The following is a 24193-nucleotide window of genomic DNA, read 5'->3' on the forward strand; positions in this document are numbered from 1 at the left end:
TCACTAGCGAGTGGAAGCTTTTCTCACATGGTGGACGTGTTGTTTCATAAGGTTGAGTTTTCTCCCGTGGATAACGTAAAGCCTTAGTGCTATTGTTTTAAAATGAACTCACTCATGTTTTGGAAATTTTTTAGCCGAACTACGGCGTTTTGATCCTTACCTTTGATGGAAGGTACGTAGGCAACGGGTTCATCCGTTCGAACACAAAAATAATTAACTTGTACATTCTTTTCTCATCATCCCACTCATGTTTGCACAATATGTCAAAAACAAATAAATATTTTTCTTATACAACAAATGTGAAAAAGGTTCCCTAGGAGTACCTAGGACGTGATGGGTGCCTAACACCTTCCCATTGCGTAATTTACCCCTTATCCAGACTCTCTGATCTTTTATTGGTTTTCTACGTGTAAAACTTCTTAGGTTTTTGTTCGCTTTTTAACCAGTCCTTAGGATAAATAAAAGTGCGGTGGCGACTCGAATTCATTGTATACATTGCTTATGATTTAATCAATAAATCATATAGTAACGAATACACCGCTACACATATGAGGCACACACTCCTGATCCTCGGGCTGTTGCTGAAGGCTACACCCATTGGTTATATCAGATGTCACATCCTTACATGACACTAGATACCACAAGAGCACCACCTAGACCAACCCATCAAGAGATATTGGAAGATGAGCAGACTAAAGATGATCACACCCAGGACCTATTGCTAGTTTGTCATGTATTGTGACGATTATGAGAGATGTCATAGAGAGAGGAGATTTTAAGGAAGACAGTTTTAGTATGGTTATTATACATGTCATCTTAGTCGAGGCACATAATTCCTTGAGGTACAAGCGACATATGAGAAACAAGGCGGGTTAGATATACACAATAGTTTATTGTTATTTGTATTTTGATAACATTTGTATTTTCTGAATAAATTATGTATCGTGATAACGTTTTCGATTAAATGATTAACGCTTGAAATTATATTATTGTTTGATTTTATATATGACATTTTTAAATTACATTAATATAATTACCATGGTGTTATGACATCTTTTGTATGAATGATTTCAAAAATATCAATTTAGGACACTTGTTGTCAAGACAAAAACTCCAATTACTTTCAAGGGTTATTTTGTAGATGCATATACGGAATTACCCTAACGAATCACATAGATACATCCCCGAGCTAATTTTTAACAAATTTATGGTGGATGGTTCACTTGTGAAGCACAAAGTGCTTTTAGAAGTTAATCCAGTGATGCATTTTTGTAATTATTTCGGGTGATTATATAGATGCATCTTTGAATCATTTTTTTAACAAATATGGAGTGAATGATTTATTTGTGAAGCATTGTGTGCATCTTAAATGCATTCAAAAATTCATTTCTAAAATATAAAAATAATATATTCGAATTTTCAACATGTTCACCCTCACTTCTACCCTTTATTTTTTTATTTTTTTTCCAGTCGGATATATGAATTAATATTTGTAACATTTTATGAAAATAGGAATGTATCACTAATTTCTCACGGGCCCTGGTATAGTATCCATTGGATATTAGATACAATCGGGTCATGGGTTGTTCGCGGTTCATAACGAAAACCATCCACCGAAAGGAAACAAACGCAAATCAAATCACAAATCCCAACTGAACACAAAACTAAATTGAAGTCACTTCACAGTTCACTCGTACTCTCTTTCAAGCATTCAGTAACATTTGAACCTTACACAATAAAACTCGATCCAAACCAAAATGCGCAGCGATGGGATCTTAGGAAACAGAAACGATCAGGTAATAGGAGTCAAAGCCACCACGAGCAAGCGAATAAAGTGGTTGCAAAGAAGGGAACGATGGTTGGTGGTGCTTGGTGTGATTCTTCATGCTGTTTACATGCTTAGCATTTTTGATATATACTTCAAATCTCCTATTGTTCGTGGCGTGGATCCTGTTCCTCCTAGGTTCTCTGCCCCTGCCAAACGACTGGTTCTACTAGTTGGTATGGTTAAAATAAATATTCAATCACACACGCACACCAACTGTTTGATGTTATGTTTGTTTGACCTTTATAAGGACTAGTTGTGTTGTTCAGTACCAAATTACAAATATGACCGGCTTTTAGGCATATGATCAGTGGTTTAATCATGAATCATGATTGATAGATAGTTGGGTTCATACACATGTGATCAGTACATTAGGCTTTATTTAGTAAAACATAGCCAATAGCCAGTTGTTGATAAGTTAGCTAATGGCTGATGGGTTTATAGTGGATATTGGATAAGCTAACAATTTGAATTTGTAGTGTTTAACATTCAGTTGAACTATTTGATAAATATGAAATGACAAAATATATTTTGATTAATATATTGGGCGGTTAATAATCAACATGAGAATAAAATAAGTGAAGTAAATATCGGAATGTTGTGTTGGATGTGTGGTAAGATTAGACATGATGGGATTAGAAATGAAATATTAGAGAGGGTGTCGGGGTAGCAACTATAGTAGAGAAGATGATGGAAAATAGATTTAGGTGGTTTTGGTATGTAGAGAAAAGATATGTAGATTATGTGGTTAGGAGAGTATATCACATGGAGAGAAGTTAAACAATTAGAAGAGGAGGACCTAGAAAGACTATAAGAGAGGTTATTAAGAAAGATCTCGAGATTAATGATTTGGATAAAAGCATGATCCTGGATAGAACATTATAACGAAAGTTGATCCATGTAGCCAACCCCACTTAGTGGGATAAGACTTGGTTGTTGTTGTTGTAAAATAGTAAGAGTAAAATTGACAGAAATGCTACTTGAGAAAGTTTGTAAGAAAAAGTTGTTAACAAATAGATTTATTTTGGTCGTTTGAGCTTATAAGCTATTCACTATAAGCTCAAAATTGACCTTGTTAAATGGAGTCTAAATACCTGACTATTGTGTATCAAAAAGTACTTGTTAAGATAAGTAAACCCCTTAAGAGGGTGTTTTTATTTGTGGTGTGGACGTGTTTTCTACAAACTGTAGGTTCACAAATATCACGTCCATGAAGCATTGGGATGCGAGATTATGCCCCCTTTACTTGAATCTAAATATAGATTAAATATACCTTGGCAACAAAAATTGAAGTTGTTAAACTAAAGTTGGTTTTGTCAAATACTTCCTCTGTCTCATGTTAATTGTTGTTTATAGTTAATTACAATTCTTAAGAAAAGTGCTGAGTGTACTAATTAATTTATAATTTCTATAATAAAATAAGTTTCATTTATTAAACAATTTTATTTATGGAATAGTAGTTAGTAGTTAGCTAAATTGAGATACAATAAATAAGAGTATATTTGTGGAAAATATTAGTTAATGTTGCTAGATGATTTAAACTGACAAATAGTATGTGACAAGTAAATATTCAAAATGTGACGTTTATTACGAGACTAATTATTCTAAATGAAATATTTTTTATGGGACGAAAGGGGTATGAGCATTGAGCAAGAAGTAATAAAATTTTGATTTACTTGAATTTGGATGCAGCTGATGGTTTGCGTGCTGACAAGTTCTATGAGCCTGATTCGGAAGGGAATTACAGAGCACCGTTTTTGAGGAGCATAATTAAAAATCAAGGTCGTTGGGGGGTTTCTCATGCTCGCCCTCCTACTGAGTCAAGGCCTGGTCATGTTTCCATAATTGCCGGCTTCTATGAAGATCCTAGTGCAGTTTTGAAAGGTCTGTGTTGTTTTCTCATTTTGTATTTTTATATCTAGCAAAAACACAAGGGCATGAGATGGAGTGAAATTACTTTTCTATTAGTTGGATAATTTAATGGTGAAAAATGAAGAAAATGACTAAAGGTCTGTTTGGATTGACTTATTTGAACTTATCTACTAGTATAAGCACTTGCGAGGTTGTTTGAGAAAACTTGTGAGAACAATTTATGTTTGTTTTCTGCTAATAAGCTCTCCAAGATAGCTTATGAAAACAAAATATATCTTATACAAAAACAATTTAACTTTATTTTATCTTTTGTTATAGGAATTAGCTTATATATAAAACGCTTATCATGATAAACACTTATGTTATAAGCTGCAAATTAAGCTGGTCACCCAAATAGGGTCTAATTTCAGATCATATTTTGAAAACCTCACATAGGAACATAGCCAGCAACTTAGATGGTTAATTAAGCTTGACTGTATTCTTCTGCCTAGTGTCTACTAAAAGATTGGTTTTGGTTTGTTGCAGGGTGGAAGGCTAATCCTGTTGAGTTTGATTCTGTGTTTAACAGAAGCAGCCATACGATTTCTTTTGGAAGTCCCGACATAGTTCCAATTTTCTGTGGTGCTTTGCAGCATAGCACATGGGATACCTATCCACACGAGTTTGAAGACTTTGCAACTGGTAATGGTTTGAGTTTCACAGTAGTCTTTCAATATGCGCTGTTTCAATACTGAATAGAATCTTTACAAACGATTTTTGTTTAAGACACATAACTTGGACCTTCATATATAATAACTTGAAGTTTTAGGAAAAATGGTTCTTCTGTTTTTTGGTTCTAGGTTCTTCTTGATCTTTATTTCTATGAACAACAGCTTCACTTTATTGTTTGATCTATACGACAGACTCCCCTTAGTACAAAAAATATTTCATTTAAAAAAAACAAAAATCAATTCAAGTGTACACCATTTTCTATTTCCACTAAAATTCAGCCTTGTCTTTTCATTTTTTTGGTACCAAATCAATGCTCGTGTTTAAAATTTAGCAGCATTATTTTTAATAAAAGGTTTTGTTTTTGAAACAACTTTTTAATTAGCTAGTAGCTTAGTTTCTTGAACTTGTGGCTATTGAATTTAGACTATATATATGTTAAAATTTTTTACTATACTACTTAACTCAGTAGCACATGGTTTCTTTACTTTTTGACAATTTGACTGCATGCCGTCTACTTAAAAATGCTTAGAATATTTGAAATGTATCTCTTGATTTTCTCCTAGGATTAGTTTTCTCATTTCTTTATATTCAGTGCTCTTTTTTGCATAGCATTAGGAGTCTGGTTGGTATTACAATTTCCGTGTACTGCTTAATTTTTTTTTCATTGTATTGAAAAAACCAAATCCTGCATATATGTCTGACTAGAATTTATAAAGAGTGATACTTCCCACCTTACAAATCGGTTTTGTAAGATTGAATTAGGTCTAATAGAAAAACACAATATGGTATCAAAGTCAATCGATTCCGATCACCCATCAATTATATCTGTACACCAAGTCCAATAGTGCTGAGTGTGAAAAGTGTCTTCGAAAAACAAAGTTCCACATAGATTAAAGATAGGGCTTTACTAGAGTTCATAAAGAGTGACGCAACCCACCTTACAAGCCAATTTTGTAAGGTTGAGTTAGGCTCAATATAAAACGCATTAGTCTGAACCCATAATTACAATTCAAAGTCCTTTTTAGAATTTTGGTTCTATACTTAACAAGTTCACAAAACTAACTTCAAAACTGGATATATGAGGCGTGGACTAGTGTGGGTGGATTAAAGATATCTCAATCTCCCCTTACGCCCAAAATTGGACAGATTAAATGTGGGCATGTGTCATATAATATATAATAACTTAAGTTAAAATTTATTTTTCATTATACGTTTACAGTAAATGAACTGAACGAAGCAATGCAACTTTCTGAGAGAACCATAGATGAGATCAGAAAACAAATCTCAAGTTTAGACAGTGAGAAAGAATCAAAAGGAGATAAGATTATGTAATTTATATTTAGATATGTACAAAAAAAGTGATTCTTATTCATCTCAATTCAAAAAACAGGATTCTGTCCATTTTTATTAACAGCATTCTATCATAGCTGTAACAGCGTTTAGTGTTTTTTTTTCTTTCTTTTCATTATGTTAAAATGGTTAAAACAATAATGACCTCTACTGATATCGTTTTGTCACGTCCTATATCGTGGAACGGACTTTTTTTTAACCTTGGCCAGTATCTCTAGTTGATGCGGCAATCAACAATTTCTATATTTTAAAGTTCCTTATCTCCTTATTTAAAAACCTATAACTTCAACACAGGTGGTATGCTCTATAATATGCTGCGACTAATTTGCCATCAGGTTCCATAAAATTTGGTCTAAGTGTGCATAAATTTTACAGCCCATACTTGCAATTTCGACAGCCTTAAATCAATTATTATCAGCCTCTGGTTGTTTTAGGTATTGCATGACCCTGACTATCCAAAATGTCATATGGTCCCATTGTCCTAGATGAAGTTTGGCCTCAACTATCTCAGATTTGTGGTTATCAAGTCGAGATAAATATAATATTACACTAAATCGGAAGACCTATTTTCCAAATTGTGAATCAATTCTTGTATGAGTTGTAAGATAAATGATCAATAAAAGTATGACATTTTAAAAGAGGAAAACAAATAAGACAAGTGAAATTACAAAAAATTCAAGATTAAGTCATAAACAAAGTGACAAAAACAGTGCAAATGCTCAACAAAGTTTAATCTAACTACTCTCGACTCATTCATCATCTACAAGATCAATATCACTTGGTTAATCCCGTATATCACCAAGTAGATTCTTGTCCCTTATATCTATTTCCATGCTCATTCCAAACAGTCCCTTGACTGTCTTGATTCTACAAGCTGCTGACTATTGTAAAAACTGATCCTTCCACCAGGATCTTTCTCTCAATGGTATCATATAAACCAAATAAAACCTCACTATTCGAGTTGATGTTTTTGTCATGATGTAACCCAATAATATGAGGAATAAACAAATAAACAAATTTTCAATTCCTAAAGTAACACAATTTGATGTCCCATGTCTAATATAAATAATTGCATCCACATAAACCTTACAGAATGAAATTACACCATATATGGAATGGATCAATTAAGATAGTAAGCATCAACATGAAGAGGCCTACATAATGAAAAATTCAAACCAGTGTCAATTATCTCCCTCGTATTTTTATATCTTGACTCTTGATTCTTGAAGTTTGCAGCTATTTGTTCTTTAAGGGTCTGTTTGGGAGTTGGTATTTGGAGGGAAAGATTTTGGAGGACTGCATCTATAAAATCATATTAATTTTTAAACTTTTTAAAAATATCAAACCCATTTCAAGATATAAACGCAGCCCTCCAAAGCCTTCCCCTCTAAAACCCTTTAAAAACCAACTCCCAAACAGACCCTAAGTGTATCTGTAGTTTCTTAGATATATGACATGAAGCATGAGAATGAATCCACTTGTGAAGGTTTTAGGCTTGCAGGTGGAGGCTCGAAACTTAGCATGCTATATCTAAGAAGCGATGGATAGTGCTAAAGCACAAATAGCCGCAAACTTCAAGAGTCAAAATATTAACAAGGTGTGGAAGATAATTGATATACTTATTTGAATTTGCAATTACACATACCTCAATATGTTGCTGTTTACTATCTTAATCATATGCAAGTAACTTTGTTCTTTTAGTGTTATGGACTGTAACTGTATATACTTTGGAGATCAGATCATATGACTTTGGTAATTGTAAATTTACTTACCAGTAATTTATTGGTTTATATGAGATCAGTGAGAGTTTAGTCCCGATAGAAGGGATCAGATTTTACAATTGATGACCAGGTGGATAGATTTAAGACAGTCGAGGGACTTTCTGACCAAGTTCATATACTCAGAGAGAAGAAACAGAAAATTTATTGATGCTGAGCTTCTGTTTCTATACCTTTTAAATTGTGTATGTCGTCATTTTATGCTTTTTTCAGTATTTTTATCACTTTTCATTGCATACATCAGCAAATAATTTATTAATAGGGTTTTCCCACCCTTCCTCTCTTTAGTTCGCTATGGCGACCAACAAACAAGCACAAGTAGTTGAGTAAATCAAGAAACATGGTTTTCTTGTAAGGGTAATGCTAACATGTTCCCTAAGGGTTAGGACACAAGTTAAGAGCTAAATGTAGAATTTTTTCGTTGAAAATTGTGCATTGATTTTATCAAAAGTTTATATTTAATTTTTTTTTTTTACTTTTTTCGATTAACTTTTTATTTGTGGATTTCTTAACATGTGTCCTTGGGACACAAGTTAGCATACCCTTGTAAATTTAAAAATTCGAAAGTTCTAAAAGTTCTTGTAAATCTATCCCTGGCTCTACACTTTTTAAGGTATTTAAAAATTAGAAAGTTACTACCTCCGTCCCTAAATATAACCTTGAATTTTTGCTTTGTTCCTTTTTATAAATCCCTTTTCAAATTTCAAAGTGTATTAATGATTTTTTACCCATATATCTCTAATTATGTTGCTTTCTTTTTCTGCAATATGCACTAAAAACTCTTGCACAAACATTAAATAATTCTCTCTTCTAAGGATGAACTTGTAAAATTATACAAATAGTCAATAAACTTAATACTCCAACAAACTTTCTTAATTTTTGTGATTTACTCTAGCGGATCTTATATTTAGAGACGGAGATAGTATAAAATTTGGCTATATTTAATTCTAATTGTACAAATATTGAGAATCCTTTTCTGCATTCTTTCAAACACTGTTGCTTTCTAAAACGTTCTTAGCTGTAAGTTGTACAATGGTGTGCTCTAAGTGTTATCTTACATTTTTTTCTTGATCTGGCTAATTAGGGGCTTAAGGTAGTAAAACTAACCATATTGGCAATCTATTTAATAAATTGTCCAATCCTTATTTTCATTAACTTAGTACTTCATTTCTTCATGCAGATGCATCATTCCTGGACTTGTGGTCTCTTGATAAATTTCAAAGCCTTCTTAATCAGTCCAATGAAGACCCAAAATTAAAGAAGTTGCTGCAGCAGGATAATCTTGTTGTATTCCTGCACCTACTTGGATGTGACTCTAATGGTCATGCACACAGACCCTTTTCATCTATCTATCTCAACAATGTTAAGGTTGTTGACCATGTAGCTGAAAGTGTATATAATCTTGTTCAAGACTATTTCAAGGACAATCTTACATCATATGTTTTTACAGCAGATCATGGAATGAGTGATAAAGGTTGCAACACTTTTTTTATCATCTTTTTAACTGCATATTCTTTTATGTTATATTTCATAAAGAGACAAAGGTTGCAATACTTAAATTGTTAATTTCATTGACGATGTTAAAAATGTTGAAGCAATAGTTTGTCAAAAGAATGCCTCTGTATAGACCAATCACTACTATTACTAGCATTTGAAGTGCTTTACTTTGCTTGTTATAATTGAAAGGCTGTAATTGTGCATAGTGCCTATCTTCTCTTTTGCTTACACAGATCTGCCATTTTATGGCCAGTAAAGAAACAAATTATAACAACTTTTAATCTGAATCAAGCTTGCATATTCTAGTTCTTTCTTCCCGGATATTAATTCGAGAAGGCAATACTATAAAGTTCAACATCAGTAGGGAAGGCAATGCATTATCAAGGAGCATATGGTGTTCTGAATTCCTATATTTGGATTATTTTCAGCTTACTTTTTTCTTGATCTGTTCAGTATCATAAACAATGATAAGGATTTTCACTATGGTAAAATTTTCCTTTGATCAGTATCATAAACAATGATAAGGATTTTCACTATGGTAAAATTTTCCTAAGGTCAAGAGGAACTTTCCAATCATAAAACACCTAAACCATTTCTCCATTTCATTCGCTGACATTTCTCTGTTTCTTTGTCACTTCTGTATAATAATTGAAGATGTCTAAACTGTGCATCATTTGACTATTTTGTGGTTGATTTTCTCTCTCCTCCAAATAGCGCTCAAGTGCGTCTGACAGAACTCAACTCCATAAACTATGTTCTACTTCTACTCAATTTGAAACCGCGTGATTCCGAAACTCTCTCTACAACTCTAGTTTAGCATTTATTCTCTCAGTTCTCTTTCTCGGTAGGATTATACCATCTACAAAATTGTGTGCATTGAGTCATTACTTTAGGGTTCTGTTACTTTAGACATTAAAGAATCTCCGGTTTCCAAGTAATTGAGTTGTGTTTTTTTGCTTGAATTCTGTTTTGGAATAAAAAAGGGTTTATATTATGCTTTTGTGTTTTATTTGATTGTTTATTTAATTTGTCATCATAGGAAGCCATGGAGATGGACATCCTACAAACACTGATACTCCCCTTGTTGTATGGGGAGCTGGTGTTAAACATCCATTGCCAGTATCGAGCCGCAATCATTCTGATCGCGGTTTTAGGTTTGTTGACGACCATGTGCATGACGCGGCAACACCAAATGAATGGGGCTTGCATGGGATAGAACGGGTGGATGTCAATCAGGCTGATATTGCACCACTCATGGTTGTAATTTTTTTCTTAGAGGATATATGTTCAAGTCATGTTGCATATCTCTCTTTTTTTCATCTGATGTGTTCAATTTTCTTTCAGTCTACATTACTTGGTCTGCCATGTCCTGTTAATTCAGTCGGCATTCTACCACGAGATTACATTAACATGACCAAGGTACCTATAGTTCTGATTGATAACGGGCTTCTTGATTTTAGTGGAAAGCATATTAATGTGCTTTTGTTCAATATTTTCATTGGAATATTATGTAGTTTCTATGAATTGATCATCATTCTACTTGCGGTGAAAGGGTTGGAAACTAAAATTCATTTATGTGCTGAAGATAATCAGTGGATGCTTTGACTAAGATTTAACAAATACTATATTCCAGGCTGAAGAAGTTGAAGCTGTTCTATCCAATACAAAGGAAATTCTGAACCAGTTTCTTCGAAAATCCCGTATCCTTCACATAATTTATTTATTGTATTTGAATGTACTGATTTTTCCTTGTCGCTAGACATTTTCCATTTTGGTTTACAAAACTGAAGATACATTTTTTTCTTCCTGTGAACAAGAATATGCCAAAGGGTGTAACCATAAGTTGAAAATGTAAAGAATTCAGCTGCCAATTCATGGCATACATGTTATATAAATAAATAATAGAAATTATGTTTCTCTCTTGAAGACAATGTAGAAAAAAAATTGATTGAAGATCGATGGTTTCATTAACAACTTCAGATATAAAGCAGTCACATTTGTTATACTTTAAACCTTTCAAGCCACTGTCTCATTATTCTTCAATATTGGACAAAATTGAGGGTCTGATATTAGCTACAGATTATGATGCTGCATTGGATTTATCAGAAAACCTTAGAAGTTTGGCATTGCAAGGACTTCACTATTTTCAGACTTATGACTGGCTGATGCTCATGTCTGTAATTACCCTTGGGTATCTTGGTTGGATGATCTACCTTGTTCTTCACGTTCTGCAGTCTTACACTTCACTGCCAGGAAGTATTTTTGGAATGGAGCGAGCAGCTGAGAGAAATAGCCAAGGAAAAGTAATGTTTGTGAGAGCTTAGTTTTACCAATATGCTGTTTTTCCCAATTCTTTACCAATTTGTTATTAACTTTGTGTGAGCTACTATTACATGGAGTAAAATGTAATAAAGGATTTTTTTGGAGAAAATGCACATATTTATATAAAGGAAATTTTTGTTATATCTAAAACAAAATAAATTATTATTTATTTACTGTTCATACGAGCATTATCAATAATCTATGCTATCTTATTTTGCAGATATATCTATGTGGATGTATTGTGACTGGAGTGATTTGTTTGTTATTTATGCTGGAGCATTCTCCTCCTCTTTACCATGCCTACATGATAATGACATCATTTCTATGGGTTCAAATAATCAGTGAACACCAGTTTATAAAGGCATTATGGAAACACTTATTTGAAAGAAGAAACAACCGCATTATTAAGCTACTAGCCACTACTGCTGTCGCAGTTTTTATTTCTGAATTCCTGGTATGTATATTTTTCATAATATTGTTTAAGCTAGCAGTTTAATAGTTTTGAATATGTGTTCAACTATATATAAAGGTGAGAATATCTCAAAATAAGGAAAATCAGTTGACCGAGCAAACTAAGATAAGAAAACCAAATAGTAACCTAACACTGACTTAAGTCAACAATAGTAAAGTTCTGTTTCATCTGATGAAATGTTTGGTATACATTGCAGGTTAACAGCTTCACTGATAGGAAACTCTATACTGGGTGTTTTTTATTTGCTGGGGTCTCAGCTTCATTTTATCTTTTTAAATCAATTCCCTGGAGATCTGGCATACCGATATATGTCTGCATTTCATGTTGGTTTTTGTCGATTTTCACATTGATGCCAGCAGAAATTCCTGACAATAACCTATTAGTGTAAGTCATTTCCACTGAATATATAATTACCACACCACACTGTTAGCAAAAGTCCAAGTTTGATAATGTTTGGAAATGTTTCTTAGTTTCTCATTGCATTTTTTTTATTCTCTTAAGATTTTACTGTTACTCTTCTATATTACAATACAGTAAGTATAGCTCAATTCTTAGCTAAAGTTACATGATTACTTGAACACATAATTCAAAGTGCTGAGTCAGCACTTTCTGATGTAAAATCAGTTATGTAGTTTTATCGTTATGCCTATTTTGCTGTTGTATATAGACCTATGTTTATTGTATTTTTCAGATAATAATACATTCTGCTCAAAATACAGAAACCTTTGTAATATGAATTTCTCTTCACTTTCTCTCTGAGCCTTGTGTTTTCCATTCGTTAGGATACTAAAGGGATATAATTTGTAAAATTTATTTATCTAATTTCCCCATTGAATATTTAAAATAAGTACACATTAAGATTCCTTTATTCCTTTTCAATTTTATTACTTGATCAACCCTTGAATCCATACAACACTGTTGAACATATCAAACTATTGTGTTTGCAGAGTTAGTAGTGGCGCTGTTATTATCATTATAGGAATAGCTGCGAGGTGGCTAGCTTTACATGCTGGAGGGAGTAGGTTTTGGCTAAGTATATGCAATTTTGAACTGAAAAATCCCAAATATTCAGCCCTATTTTACTTTCAGGTTCAACTCGTCACTTCTTTGCCACTTGTGTTTGAATTTTGGAAGCTTAGTTATGCATAATATATGATAAACCCTCTGGTTAACGTTTGTTGTCTGTGCCCAGGCTCTTTTGGTTGCTTTATCTTCACTCATGGTGTATTTATCAACTACTCACAGAGCTGAAAAGCAGGAGTTGCTTGTATTTCACCAGTTGGTAAATTGGAGCATTGCAGGTATTGTTTTGACTTTTCATTTTCCCCCCTTTAGTTTCTTAAACCCATGACGTGTCACACAGCTCTACTTGCTCCTTGTATTAGATAGCTTACTGATTAACTCTTAATGCTTACATGTCTTTTCATTAGAAAAAATTTATGATTTCGAATTATGGGATTTTCCGTTCATGTAGCTGACCCCATCTAGTGAAAAAACTGTTGTTGTTTTGTATTGAGATATTATACTACTTTACCTCTTTGGATTCCCAATATGAAATGTCTAGCTCTAGCCTGCCTTTACATAAAATCAATATGGATAGAAAACGGAGATTTATAGATTTGAATAATGTATTTCGTCAAGGTTAATTAATTTCTACTCAGTTATTGTTATTACTTGTATATGCTGTACCATCTGTCTTTTTAGTTTTTCACGGCTTCAAGCTATTTAATACTTGAAGATTCAGTGCTGAATATTATTGACCACCTCTTCTTTAGGTTTTTCTATGGTACTCCCACTGTTTTCAGAAAATAGCATCTTATCTCGACTAACTTCCATATTCCTTGGCTTTGCACCTCCATTCCTTCTTCTCTCCATTGGGTATATCTCTTTAAACAAACCTTTTTTAGATGCTCTCTGAATCCCTTGTTGATATAATGAGGCATATTTTTAGACCCTTTCTATCTTGAATCCTATGCAGATATGAAGCTGTATTCTATGCTGCTCTTGCTCTTGTACTTATGGCATGGATACTTTTTGAAAATACACTTTTCAACTTAAATATTAAGAACTCATCATCAAATTCCATTAAAAACGTTACGAATCATCTCATCCTTGGATATGATAATAGATCTTTGCAGCTCTCTGATGTCAGAATCCCATTGGCCTTTGTAAGTTTCATTCTTCTCTGCCTTTTTCTCTTCATTACTTGATTAAATTTGAGGATCCTTTTATTGAGTTAAGTAAATTAAATTAATGCTGCACAAAGCTTCATGAAATGATGCACATCCCATTAACCTCCTCTGACTGGTAGTATTTTTAAAATGGTATGGAATATTCTGTTTAACCTTAACAATTATTCATTGGGAAAAAAAAAAGAAACCTCGACAGGTATCCATGGTTTGCTTTTCATAACTTTGCCCTGTCCATTGAATATGTTATCACACATCATTTTATGGTGCACCATCTTTCTTTTATGCAAAATTAGTGTGCAGAAAGCATCATTATTGATGAACAATACACAATCTGATGCTATATAAGACAACAGAAGTTACACAATATGACATGATTGAAGCATACTCTAATAATACTAAAAAGTAGTGCTTATTGAGATTCAGTGCCAACCAAAGCATGTATAATTATGCATAGATTTCTTGTTATATTCCTAATATAAATCAGATAGGCTCTAAGTCACCATTTACATAAATGGTACTTATTTGACATGATAAGAAACTACTGCATGATGCAGATGGTTTTGTTCAACATTGCCTTCTTTGGAACGGGAAACTTTGCCAGTATTGCTAGTTTTGAGATTTCATCAGTCTATCGGTTCATTACTGTCTTTAGTGTAAGTGAAAATTGAACTTCTTTTAATTTCTGACTGATTACTTTTAATTAGCTTTTGTACTGACATGTTTCCTCCCAATTGCAGCCATTTCTGATGGCAGCGCTGCTCATCTTCAAGTTATTTATACCCTTCATACTTGTAATGTAAGTGCACTCTACTGGTAACACTATTTATAACTATCCCTCAAGTATACATCTTTGAGACTCGATTCCTAAAATAGATGGGAAGTCCTTTCTTACTGGCAAAGCATCTCAAATAAATAATATTGTGATCGTATTAACTTCTTAAGCTATAGACTTTCCCATGGTTGATTGTTAGCATTATTCTTTTTAAAAATAAAGCAGGAACAATATTTTCCATAGATAGATAGCATCATGAATACATCTTGTTCTTGCATTTTATCATATCATATGCCATAAAACATGATAAACTTTATAATCTTTTCTATGTCCCAAAACTAAATAGGAGAAAATAGCGTTCAAATGGTATAATCACATAAAAATGCCCAATGTTACATATTTCATAAATAATATTTTCAAGTTGTGACATACATCTTCTGTATATTCTAACTTGTTATGACTTGTTACACTTGTTGTGGTTCTATATATTTTTACAATTATTCATTTAATATTACTTTCACTGGACGGGACTGCAGATGTGCATTTAGTGCAATAACCAAACTTAACCAAGTTCCAAGGATGGGATGCTACTTTCTTGTTATATTATTCTCAGACGTGATGACCATTCACTTTTTCTTTCTGGTATACTCATCCTTCTCTTCATAATTTCTTTTAGGTTTCATAGATTTGTATAAATTCTTTTATGTTCTCACAGTTCTTGATTTTTCATATCCTATTAATGCCTTTATTCCATTATAATATTATAAACTGATCAAGTAAACAGATAGAAATGGCATATATGCTGTTAATGCTTTTCTTCTGTTACCATCAACTTCTATGCTTTCTTCACCAGTTTTCTTTTTGTTTAGACTCATAGCGCCATGACCTTTGGTGTTTTCTTTCACTTTATTGATCTATTATGTTAATTATTTCCCTTGTCTCATAAAAAATGTCTTATCTGAGCAATACACGGTTCTTAAAAAAATTATTAGTGTCATGAAAATTGGCGTGATGCGCAATACACTGTTCTTAAAAAAATGACTAGTGTCATGAAAATTGGCGTGATGCCTTTCTCTATTGCATTCCATACTATATATAATAGTATCAGGAATTACACGTAATTACAAATTATAATTACTGTTAAGAGTCCCACATCGGACAATATATGGCCTGAACATGTGTTTATAAGTGGGGGCAGTCCTCACTCTACCAACCGGTTTTGTAGGGTTGAGTTAGGCCCAAACCACACATTCTTAACATGGTATCAGAGCCTCGTTTAAGATCCGGTGGACCACCTACTATGGTTTCCGCTATCGGACCACCCACCATTTATTTCCACGCTCCAGATGTCCAGTCCTGGGCGTGAGGGTGTGTGTTAAGAGTCCCACATCAGACAATATATGGTCTGAAGATGTGTTTATAAGTGGGGGCAATCCTCACTCTACCAATCGGTTTTGTAGGGTTGAGTTAGGCCCAAACCACACATTCTTAACAATTACAAATATTTTGTTGTCTAATTTAACTAACCTATTACAATAAAGTAAATAATATACAATAAAGGATAAGATCAATTCCTAATTAACACTCCCCCTCAAATTGATGTGGTTGGTCAATAAACATCAATTTGCTAACAAGAAATTGATGGCGTGGGCGCGAAACAACTTTGGTAAGAATATCTGCAACCTGAAGCTGAGTACTGACGTGAGGAAGTGTTATAAGTCGGTCATCATAGGCATCACAGATTGAATGATAACCGACTTCGATATGTTTGGTGCGTTCATGAAAGACGGGATTTACAACAATCTGGATGACACTTGTATTGTCGGCATAAAGTAATGTAGGCTTTGTTTGAGGAAATTCAAGTTCGGCCAAAAGACCAGGCATCCAAATAATTTCCGAGCAAGCGGCAGACATGGCGCGATACTCATATTCAGTAAAGGATTTAAAGACTCTTGCTTGCTTCTTACTTTTCCATGAGATCAACGAAAAACCAAGAAACATGCACCAGACAGTGACAGATCGACGGGTGTCCAGACACCCTAGCCAATCGGCATCACTATAAGCACTCAATTGGAGAGCTATTTCGGTGGGGAAAATAGACCATGATGAGAGGTTCCTTTCAATAGCGAATTATACGACGAACCGCTGCCAAATGAAGATGCCGAGGAGAATGCATGAATTGACTTACTTGATGAACAACAAAAGATATGTCAGGACAAGTAATAGTCAAGTAATTAAGGCTACCCACAAGTTGTCGATACAATAAAGGATCAGGCAAAATATCACCATCATCACGATGATATTTAACATTAACCTCAAGAGGGGGTATCCACTGGATTAGCTGATTCGAGACCAGCCATAGAAATCAAATCTGTGGCATACTTGTGTTGATGGAAGAAGGTTCCCTTGAACGTAGAATGAACCTCAAGACCAAGAAAATAATGTAGATTACCAAGATCTTTCATGTGAAATGAGGCCTGTAACTGTTGCTTAAGTCACTGAATGGAAGCATGATCAGAACCAATAATAACCATGTCGTCAACATATAAAAGAAGCAGAACAATACCCGCAAATGTGCTATGAATAAATAAAGAGGAATCATACTGACTCTGAGTAAAGGAGAACCCAAGTAGAGTGGAGCGGAATTTCTCGTACCATGCTCTAGGTGCTTGTTTCAAACCATATAAGGAGCATTTGAGCTTGCAAACATCCTTGGATGAAGAGAACATACCTTGAGGAGGTGTCATATAGATATCTTCAGTCAAGTCACCATGAAGAAAAACATTATTCACATCCATTTGATGAAGAGACAATCCATTAGAAGCAACTATATATATTAGGGTGCGAATAGTTGTCGTTTTGGCAACCAGTGCAAATGTTTCATCATATTCAATTCCATATTCCTGCTTGTTTCCTAAGGCAACCAAGCGAGCCTTGAAACGGTTGAGGGATCCATCAGAATTCAATTTCACAGAATACACCCATTTACAGCCAATGAGTTTGACATTAGGAGGACAAGAGACAATATCCTATGTGAAATTCTCTTGAAGAGCCTGAAGTTCCTCATTCATTGCTTTTATCCAGCGCACATCTTTAACAGCCTGTGAGTATCAAGTAGGAATAAATATGCTAGAGTGTGGCAGTCAAAGAAGTATATGAGGAATCATACCTGTCTGGTGAATATCTATAGAACGTCATGGTTCAATTGGTACAGGATTAGGTGCTGGTTCAGCGTCGGGAAGGGGCGTGGGAACCTGTTGCTTGTGTTTTCTGACATATATATGACCCGGTTTATAACGTTTTATTAGGGGTGTTCGCGGTGCGGTTTGGGCGGTTTTGATGATAAAAATCATCCGAACCGCAAGAGAAAAAAGCATGCGGTTCGGTTGGCTTTTAGAAATAAAACCAAACCAAACCAAACCAATGCGGTTTGGATTGGTTCGGTTGGTTCGGTTTTTTACAATATTTTTATTGAGCCATACATACACCTATAGAGAACAACATAACTTTGTATTTAGTCATTCATACATTACTAAATAACATCAAAACTTATCATATTTAGACAAAAACTTCGCATTCAATATACACAAAATTAGATTAGACAAAAATTGAATAAAAAACATATATATAATAGTAGAATAAAATAATATCAAATACATTATAATAAAACATAAAAAACATATGAGAGGAGACATTAGAGAAGATGAAAAAAAGAACATAAGAGATGCGGGATTGAGAAGAAATGTGCGATAAAAATGTAATTGGAAGAGAAAATAGTCATAAAAGATAAAAAAGAAAGAACATAAGAGAGGAAATATTATAGTAGAAAAGGCGAAATGTACACAGTAAAGAAGATGAGAAGAATGTGCGATACTACTAGGAGAGATTTAAGAAGGTTGAAATTGAAACCCTAAGTGTGAGTAAGAGAAAATCGTTTTTAATTTTAAGGTTAAGGCATACTAACTTTGAGTTTTGGATTGGATGTGGGATAATTGAAGTTTGAGTTGTAACATAATGCGGTTTGGTTTGGTTTGGTTTAGTTCGGTTTGAAAAATACAAACCGCAAACCAAACCAAACCGTGCGGTTTTGTTAGAGAATGACCCAAACGCATCCGAACCAAATGCGTTTTTTTGCGGTTTTGGTTTGGTTTGGTTTGGTTTGCGGTTTTCTATTGGGTTGGTTTGGTTTTGAACACCCCTACGTTTTATAGATTGAGGCATAATAGAAAACTTAGGAAGAATAACAATATCATTCATGACAGGAGAAACACATGGAAACATAAATTGATTATAAAAAAATGTCACATTCCTAGAAATGCGAAAACAATGGTTAGTGACATCATAGCACACAAATCCTTTAAGAGTGACTATACCCTATAAACCCACATTGAATAGACTGCGCTCCAAGCTTATGCCTTTCAAATTGAGGTAAGTGAACAAAACAAACACATCCAAAAGTATGTAAAGCACTATAATCAGGATGAATTTTAAAAAGACGAAAGAAAAGAGAATCAAGATCACTAACCGTAGAAGGAAGGCGATTGATCAAGAAGACAGTTCTGGAAAGAGCCTCCACAAAAAATCAGGATGGTACAAAAGCTTGGAGAAGTAAGGTGCTTGTTACATCAAGCAAATGACAATTCTTACGTTCTGCCATGCCATTTTGTTGAGGGGTATTGGGACAAGATCGTTGAGACAAGATGTCTTTGTGTTGTAGGTACTCCTGAAACTCATGAGACATGTACTCACCACTAGAGTCAGAGCGAAATTTTTTAACACTTGTTTGAAATTGAGTTTCAACATATGTCAAATATTTCTTAAACATAGAAAACACTTCAGATTTAGAACAGAGAAAATATATCCAAGTAAAACGTCTATAATCATCAACAAATGTGACAAAATATTTATACTTGGCATGAGAAACTACATGATACATTCCCCATACATCACTATGAATCATCTCAAAACAAGTGGAAGCACGATGAGCACCATACTGAAAAGGAAGTGTTTTACTTTTAGCCAATTTGCAAGCAGAACATGAAATAGAGGCATTAGAAATAACATTTTTATTTCCCAACAAACCAGTTTTACATAAATGAGACAAAACAACAGAGTTTGGATGACCCAATTTTCTATGCCAATCCTCATAAGAATTCAAGACGTTATTACACGCAAGAGACAAATGATTAGAAATAAACTGTATTGAAAACAATCTTCCCACTTTAGGCCGCTTCGTGATCACTTTCCCCGACACCTGCTCCTGCACAAGACAACCATACCGAGAAAAATTAACATTACAATTGTTGTCCACCAATTGACCAACAGACAATAAATTAGAAGCAAGTCCAGGTGAGACAAACACATTCCGAAAATCAGAGTTTATGTCACCAACGTTAGTGATAGACAAGGAGTTACCATCAGCAATTTGAATTTTTTGATTACCATGATAAGAATGTAAATTGTGCAAGTATTTAGATGAACCTGTCATGTGATTGGATGCACCAGAATCAAGAAACCATGGACGAGAAAAATGGGAAGACTTGCCCTGAATACCGAAGGCTGAAAAGGTGGCAAATACCATTTGTTGAATCATTTCGGGCTGTAGAGCACTACCATTAGATGCACCGGTGGTGGAAGAGCCAACTGAATGACTTGTAGTGGCATGAAATGCCTTCACTGAATGATGTGTTGGTCGTGGAGGACGTGTGGGACAGCCAAAGATGATATGACCCTGTTGTTTGCAATAATTACAAAACTTCTTACTGCAGCTACAGCAACATGTCCAAACTGTTTGTAAGAATAACATTGAACATGTCGCATATCACGGCCTTTACCTCTAATTTGAGCAGCATATGCAACTGCCACAGGTTCGGAGCTAACAGCATCATGAGTCATGCTTCCTTGAGTAAGCATATTGTTGTTCCTCCCTAAGAAGTTCACCAACACAAATATCCAAAGAAGGAACGGGATTCCTATTTAGCAAAGCACCTTTGATAACCTCAAACTTTGGACGAAGTTTCATGAGAAATTTATCTCGCCTACTTGTGTTGTAAACCTCTTGAACAGCCGCAAGAGAGGTCGTGGAAACATTAGCATGTCTAATAGCAGAGTGTTCTGTCCAGAGATTCAAAACAACCAGAATAGTATTCTTGAATAGACAAGTCACCTTGTTTGTAGTTGGCTATGTCTAGCTCCAACTGAAAACGTTTTGCCGAATTATCTTGGTTGTAAATGCGTTTCAGATAATTCCACATTTCTTGAGCAGTTGAAAAAGAGTGCAAATTATTGATCATCCGAGGGTCAATACTGTTGAGAATCCAAGTGATGATTTGAGCATCTTTAGTTTCCCACGCATCTAAAGTCGTTTTCTCGATCAATGCCTTAGAAATATCATCTACGTGACTCCATAATCCCTTTCCTTTAACATACATCTTGAACTGAATTCCCATGCAGAATAATTTTTGCGAGTAAAACAAACACAAGTTATTTTTCTCATTTTCTGAAGTCATGATATAATAACCCTTTTATTTTAAATAATAAAATAAATCTCAAATCCCTTGCTGTAGCACGTGCTGAAATAATTTTTCAACAACAATTAAATAAATATTTTAAAAAAAGGATAGTAATCAAACCAACCACAGCAAAACCACGAACGAAAACCACGAATCAATGAAACCGCAAATATTGAAACCAGTGTTGGTCGAACACTGAACAAAATTACCGAGAACAACTATTACAGAATAGGGTCGCCCAAGAATACCGAAAAAGAATTGCAAAGCACAATCTCCAATTGCCGAGAATGCTGAATCGCAAATCACAATGGAATCAGATCACGAAGCAGCAACAAAGAAGAAATCACGAGACAGCAACCAAAAGCTTTCAATTGATGAACAAAGGATTTCGAGACAAATACGAACGAGAAACACGATTTCGAAGCGACCCAGTGGGGTGTCGTTGTTCAGCCAAGATAACAAGGATTTACAGATTTGATCGAACCCTTATGATACCATGTCATGAAAATTGACTTGATATCAGTAATTACACGTAATTACAAATATTTTATTGTCTAATTTATCTAACCTATTACAGGAAAGTAAATAATTTATAATAAAGGATAATATCAATTTCTAATTAACAATTACATGTGTTGATTTTAATGATAAAACTAATATCATTTACTAGAATATCCTTATTAATTATAGTTAATAGAGTAATTGAATAAAATGAAAGTTAATAAATAGGTGTATAGTATTGGAAAAATAATAATAAATTCTGCATTGGTATTGTAAAATAGACAATTATTTTGAGACAAAGAAAAAGTGAAAATGAGACACTTTTTATGAGATGGAGGGAGTAATATTTTGTATCAGGGCTCATGTTAGAATAACCTCTAGTCTACTTTCTTCATTATTTCCTTTTTACTCTATCTGCTAACATAAACTTGAATTTTGTTATTTTGCAAATTTTGATGTCGGGGATATGTATTTGAGGTCAGGTATCTGATACCAAAATTGATGGTTTGCAGGTTCGCAATACAGGAAGTTGGATGGAAATTGGAAATAGTATAAGTCATTTTGGTATCGTGAGTGCCCAAGTTGTTTTTGTTCTGTTACTATTTGCTCTCACAAATACATACACAAAAAACATTCAATGCAATTCAGCAGCGAAGACCACACGAAAGGCAAATTAGGTTTCACAACCAGTCTTATCATCATGGATGACTCTACACATTTCTTGGTGGTGGTCTTGATGGTTTTATGACCAACCTGCTTTTATGTTTCTACCCTGGCTAACTTTCATATGGAATTTCTGGTGCTCGCTGATCTTGATACAACAGGTGCTGAAATTTTGGAACGTTTGCAGATTTCAAATTTAGCATTCATTCCCAGCAACAGAATTCAAAAATGGGATTGAGGGATAGTGATGGTGAAGGCAAAGTAAGCAAACTTTGTGCTGCGATACAACGAACCTTCATTGATAGGGTTTTCTTTACTAATTGCATTTGAGTTGTACACAACTGAGCAGTGGGCGAGTGTAGGTCCAGGTGATTTCATTGGACTTGTGTTGCATGTCCAATGCTGAAAAGGAATTTTGATTTTATGTTTTGCAAAAGACACTATGATGTGAAAATTAGATAGAGCAAGTTGGGTGTGAAGTGAATGATCATACATGAAATTATCCTCCTATTTATAATGACTTAAACTCATGTACATTCCTACTCGTTGCTATCTTCACTCATGTGACACCTGCAGCCAAGTTAAGATTGATGTTAGACATCCATGTCAATTGAAATTTCTTGCATGATTAACTTGAATTTATTTCACATGGCACTTGAAGTATGATGACATCTTATGACATTTGTTTGAATGTTAGAGAGTACGGAATAATACAAAAGGTGAAAACTGACTAAAAGCAAGTGTCAAATTCTAAGGCAATATTTGGATCTTCGAGAATTAGACATTAGGAGAAAGTATTTGGATATTTCAGTTTTGATTCAAATCCAATATTTGAACATGTTAACCATGTGTTTAACACCTATGAAGTTGTGCTATATTTTGGAAGTATGGTGCATGGATTGCATATATTGTCTTAGATGGGTGCAAAGTTGCAAACTAGAACTAATATTTTAAGGGAAATACTCTTTTCACCTTTATATTTGCATACCACACCCTTGAAAATTTGAAATTGTACTTTATGCGTTCGAAGATGCAACTTCGAATGCACCTAAAATCACGCCAATCTTTTCTTTTCTGAGTTACATCTTAGTTTTACAAAAATTATGGTCTAGAGATGTACCTCCATATACTGTTTGGATGTATCCGATGATGCATCTCCAAAATGCCCAATGAATAATTTCAGAATATTATCATTGTCCTAACATTGTAATTTTTTAGGCCAACTTATATTTAAGTAAAGTCAAAATAAAATAAAGTTATTAAATGAAAGCAAAAAGTCATGTATTAATACAAACAAAAAAAGACCATACATAACATTTATCCGAAAATACAAAAGTAATATATTCAAACATAAACTAGCTACTGGATATGTCTAACCCCTGCCTCCTCCTCAACCTGTACTGCACGACATTCTGTAACTCGACAACCATGTGATCCACAATGGCCAACTAGGGAGTGTCATCTTCAAAGAGTCATGTCTCTATGACTCCTCTACCCATCTTTGCAACACGTCAACAGACCGTCATCATGCTCTCGGCCTGCTCATCCTGAACCTCAAATACCTCATAGTTAGTTAGCCTAGGTGGTTTTCCAGGAGCCTATGGTATCATGATAGGGTGTGACACCCTGTAGAACCATGTCATGTAGCCCTTAGCATAAGTTCACTGAAAAGGAGTTGGCTCCCGACGATACTCCTCAGGTACCAGGTGACTCTCGAAATCATCCA

General features: G+C 34.2%; 1 protein-coding gene across 1 annotated transcript; it reads left to right on the forward strand.

Moving 5' to 3' along the window:
- Positions 1 to 1601: 1601 nt before the first annotated feature.
- On the forward strand, positions 1602 to 23011 carry LOC127127977 (GPI ethanolamine phosphate transferase 1). The gene is made up of 18 exons (XM_051057235.1): positions 1602 to 2001; positions 3518 to 3709; positions 4223 to 4378; positions 8717 to 9010; positions 10073 to 10290; positions 10378 to 10452; positions 10667 to 10733; positions 11014 to 11336; positions 11576 to 11809; positions 12024 to 12211; positions 12775 to 12916; positions 13020 to 13128; positions 13603 to 13705; positions 13806 to 13995; positions 14574 to 14672; positions 14757 to 14815; positions 15328 to 15433; positions 22317 to 23011. Exons 1-18 carry the CDS (start codon positions 1758 to 1760, stop codon positions 22479 to 22481), a joined length of 2964 nt encoding a protein of 987 aa, XP_050913192.1. The 5' UTR covers positions 1602 to 1757; the 3' UTR covers positions 22482 to 23011.
- The last annotated feature ends 1182 nt before the right edge of the window (positions 23012 to 24193 follow it).

This window comes from Lathyrus oleraceus, chromosome 3 (genome assembly GCF_024323335.1).
Source record: "Lathyrus oleraceus cultivar Zhongwan6 chromosome 3, CAAS_Psat_ZW6_1.0, whole genome shotgun sequence".
Taxonomy (NCBI): Eukaryota; Viridiplantae; Streptophyta; class Magnoliopsida; order Fabales; family Fabaceae; genus Lathyrus; species Lathyrus oleraceus.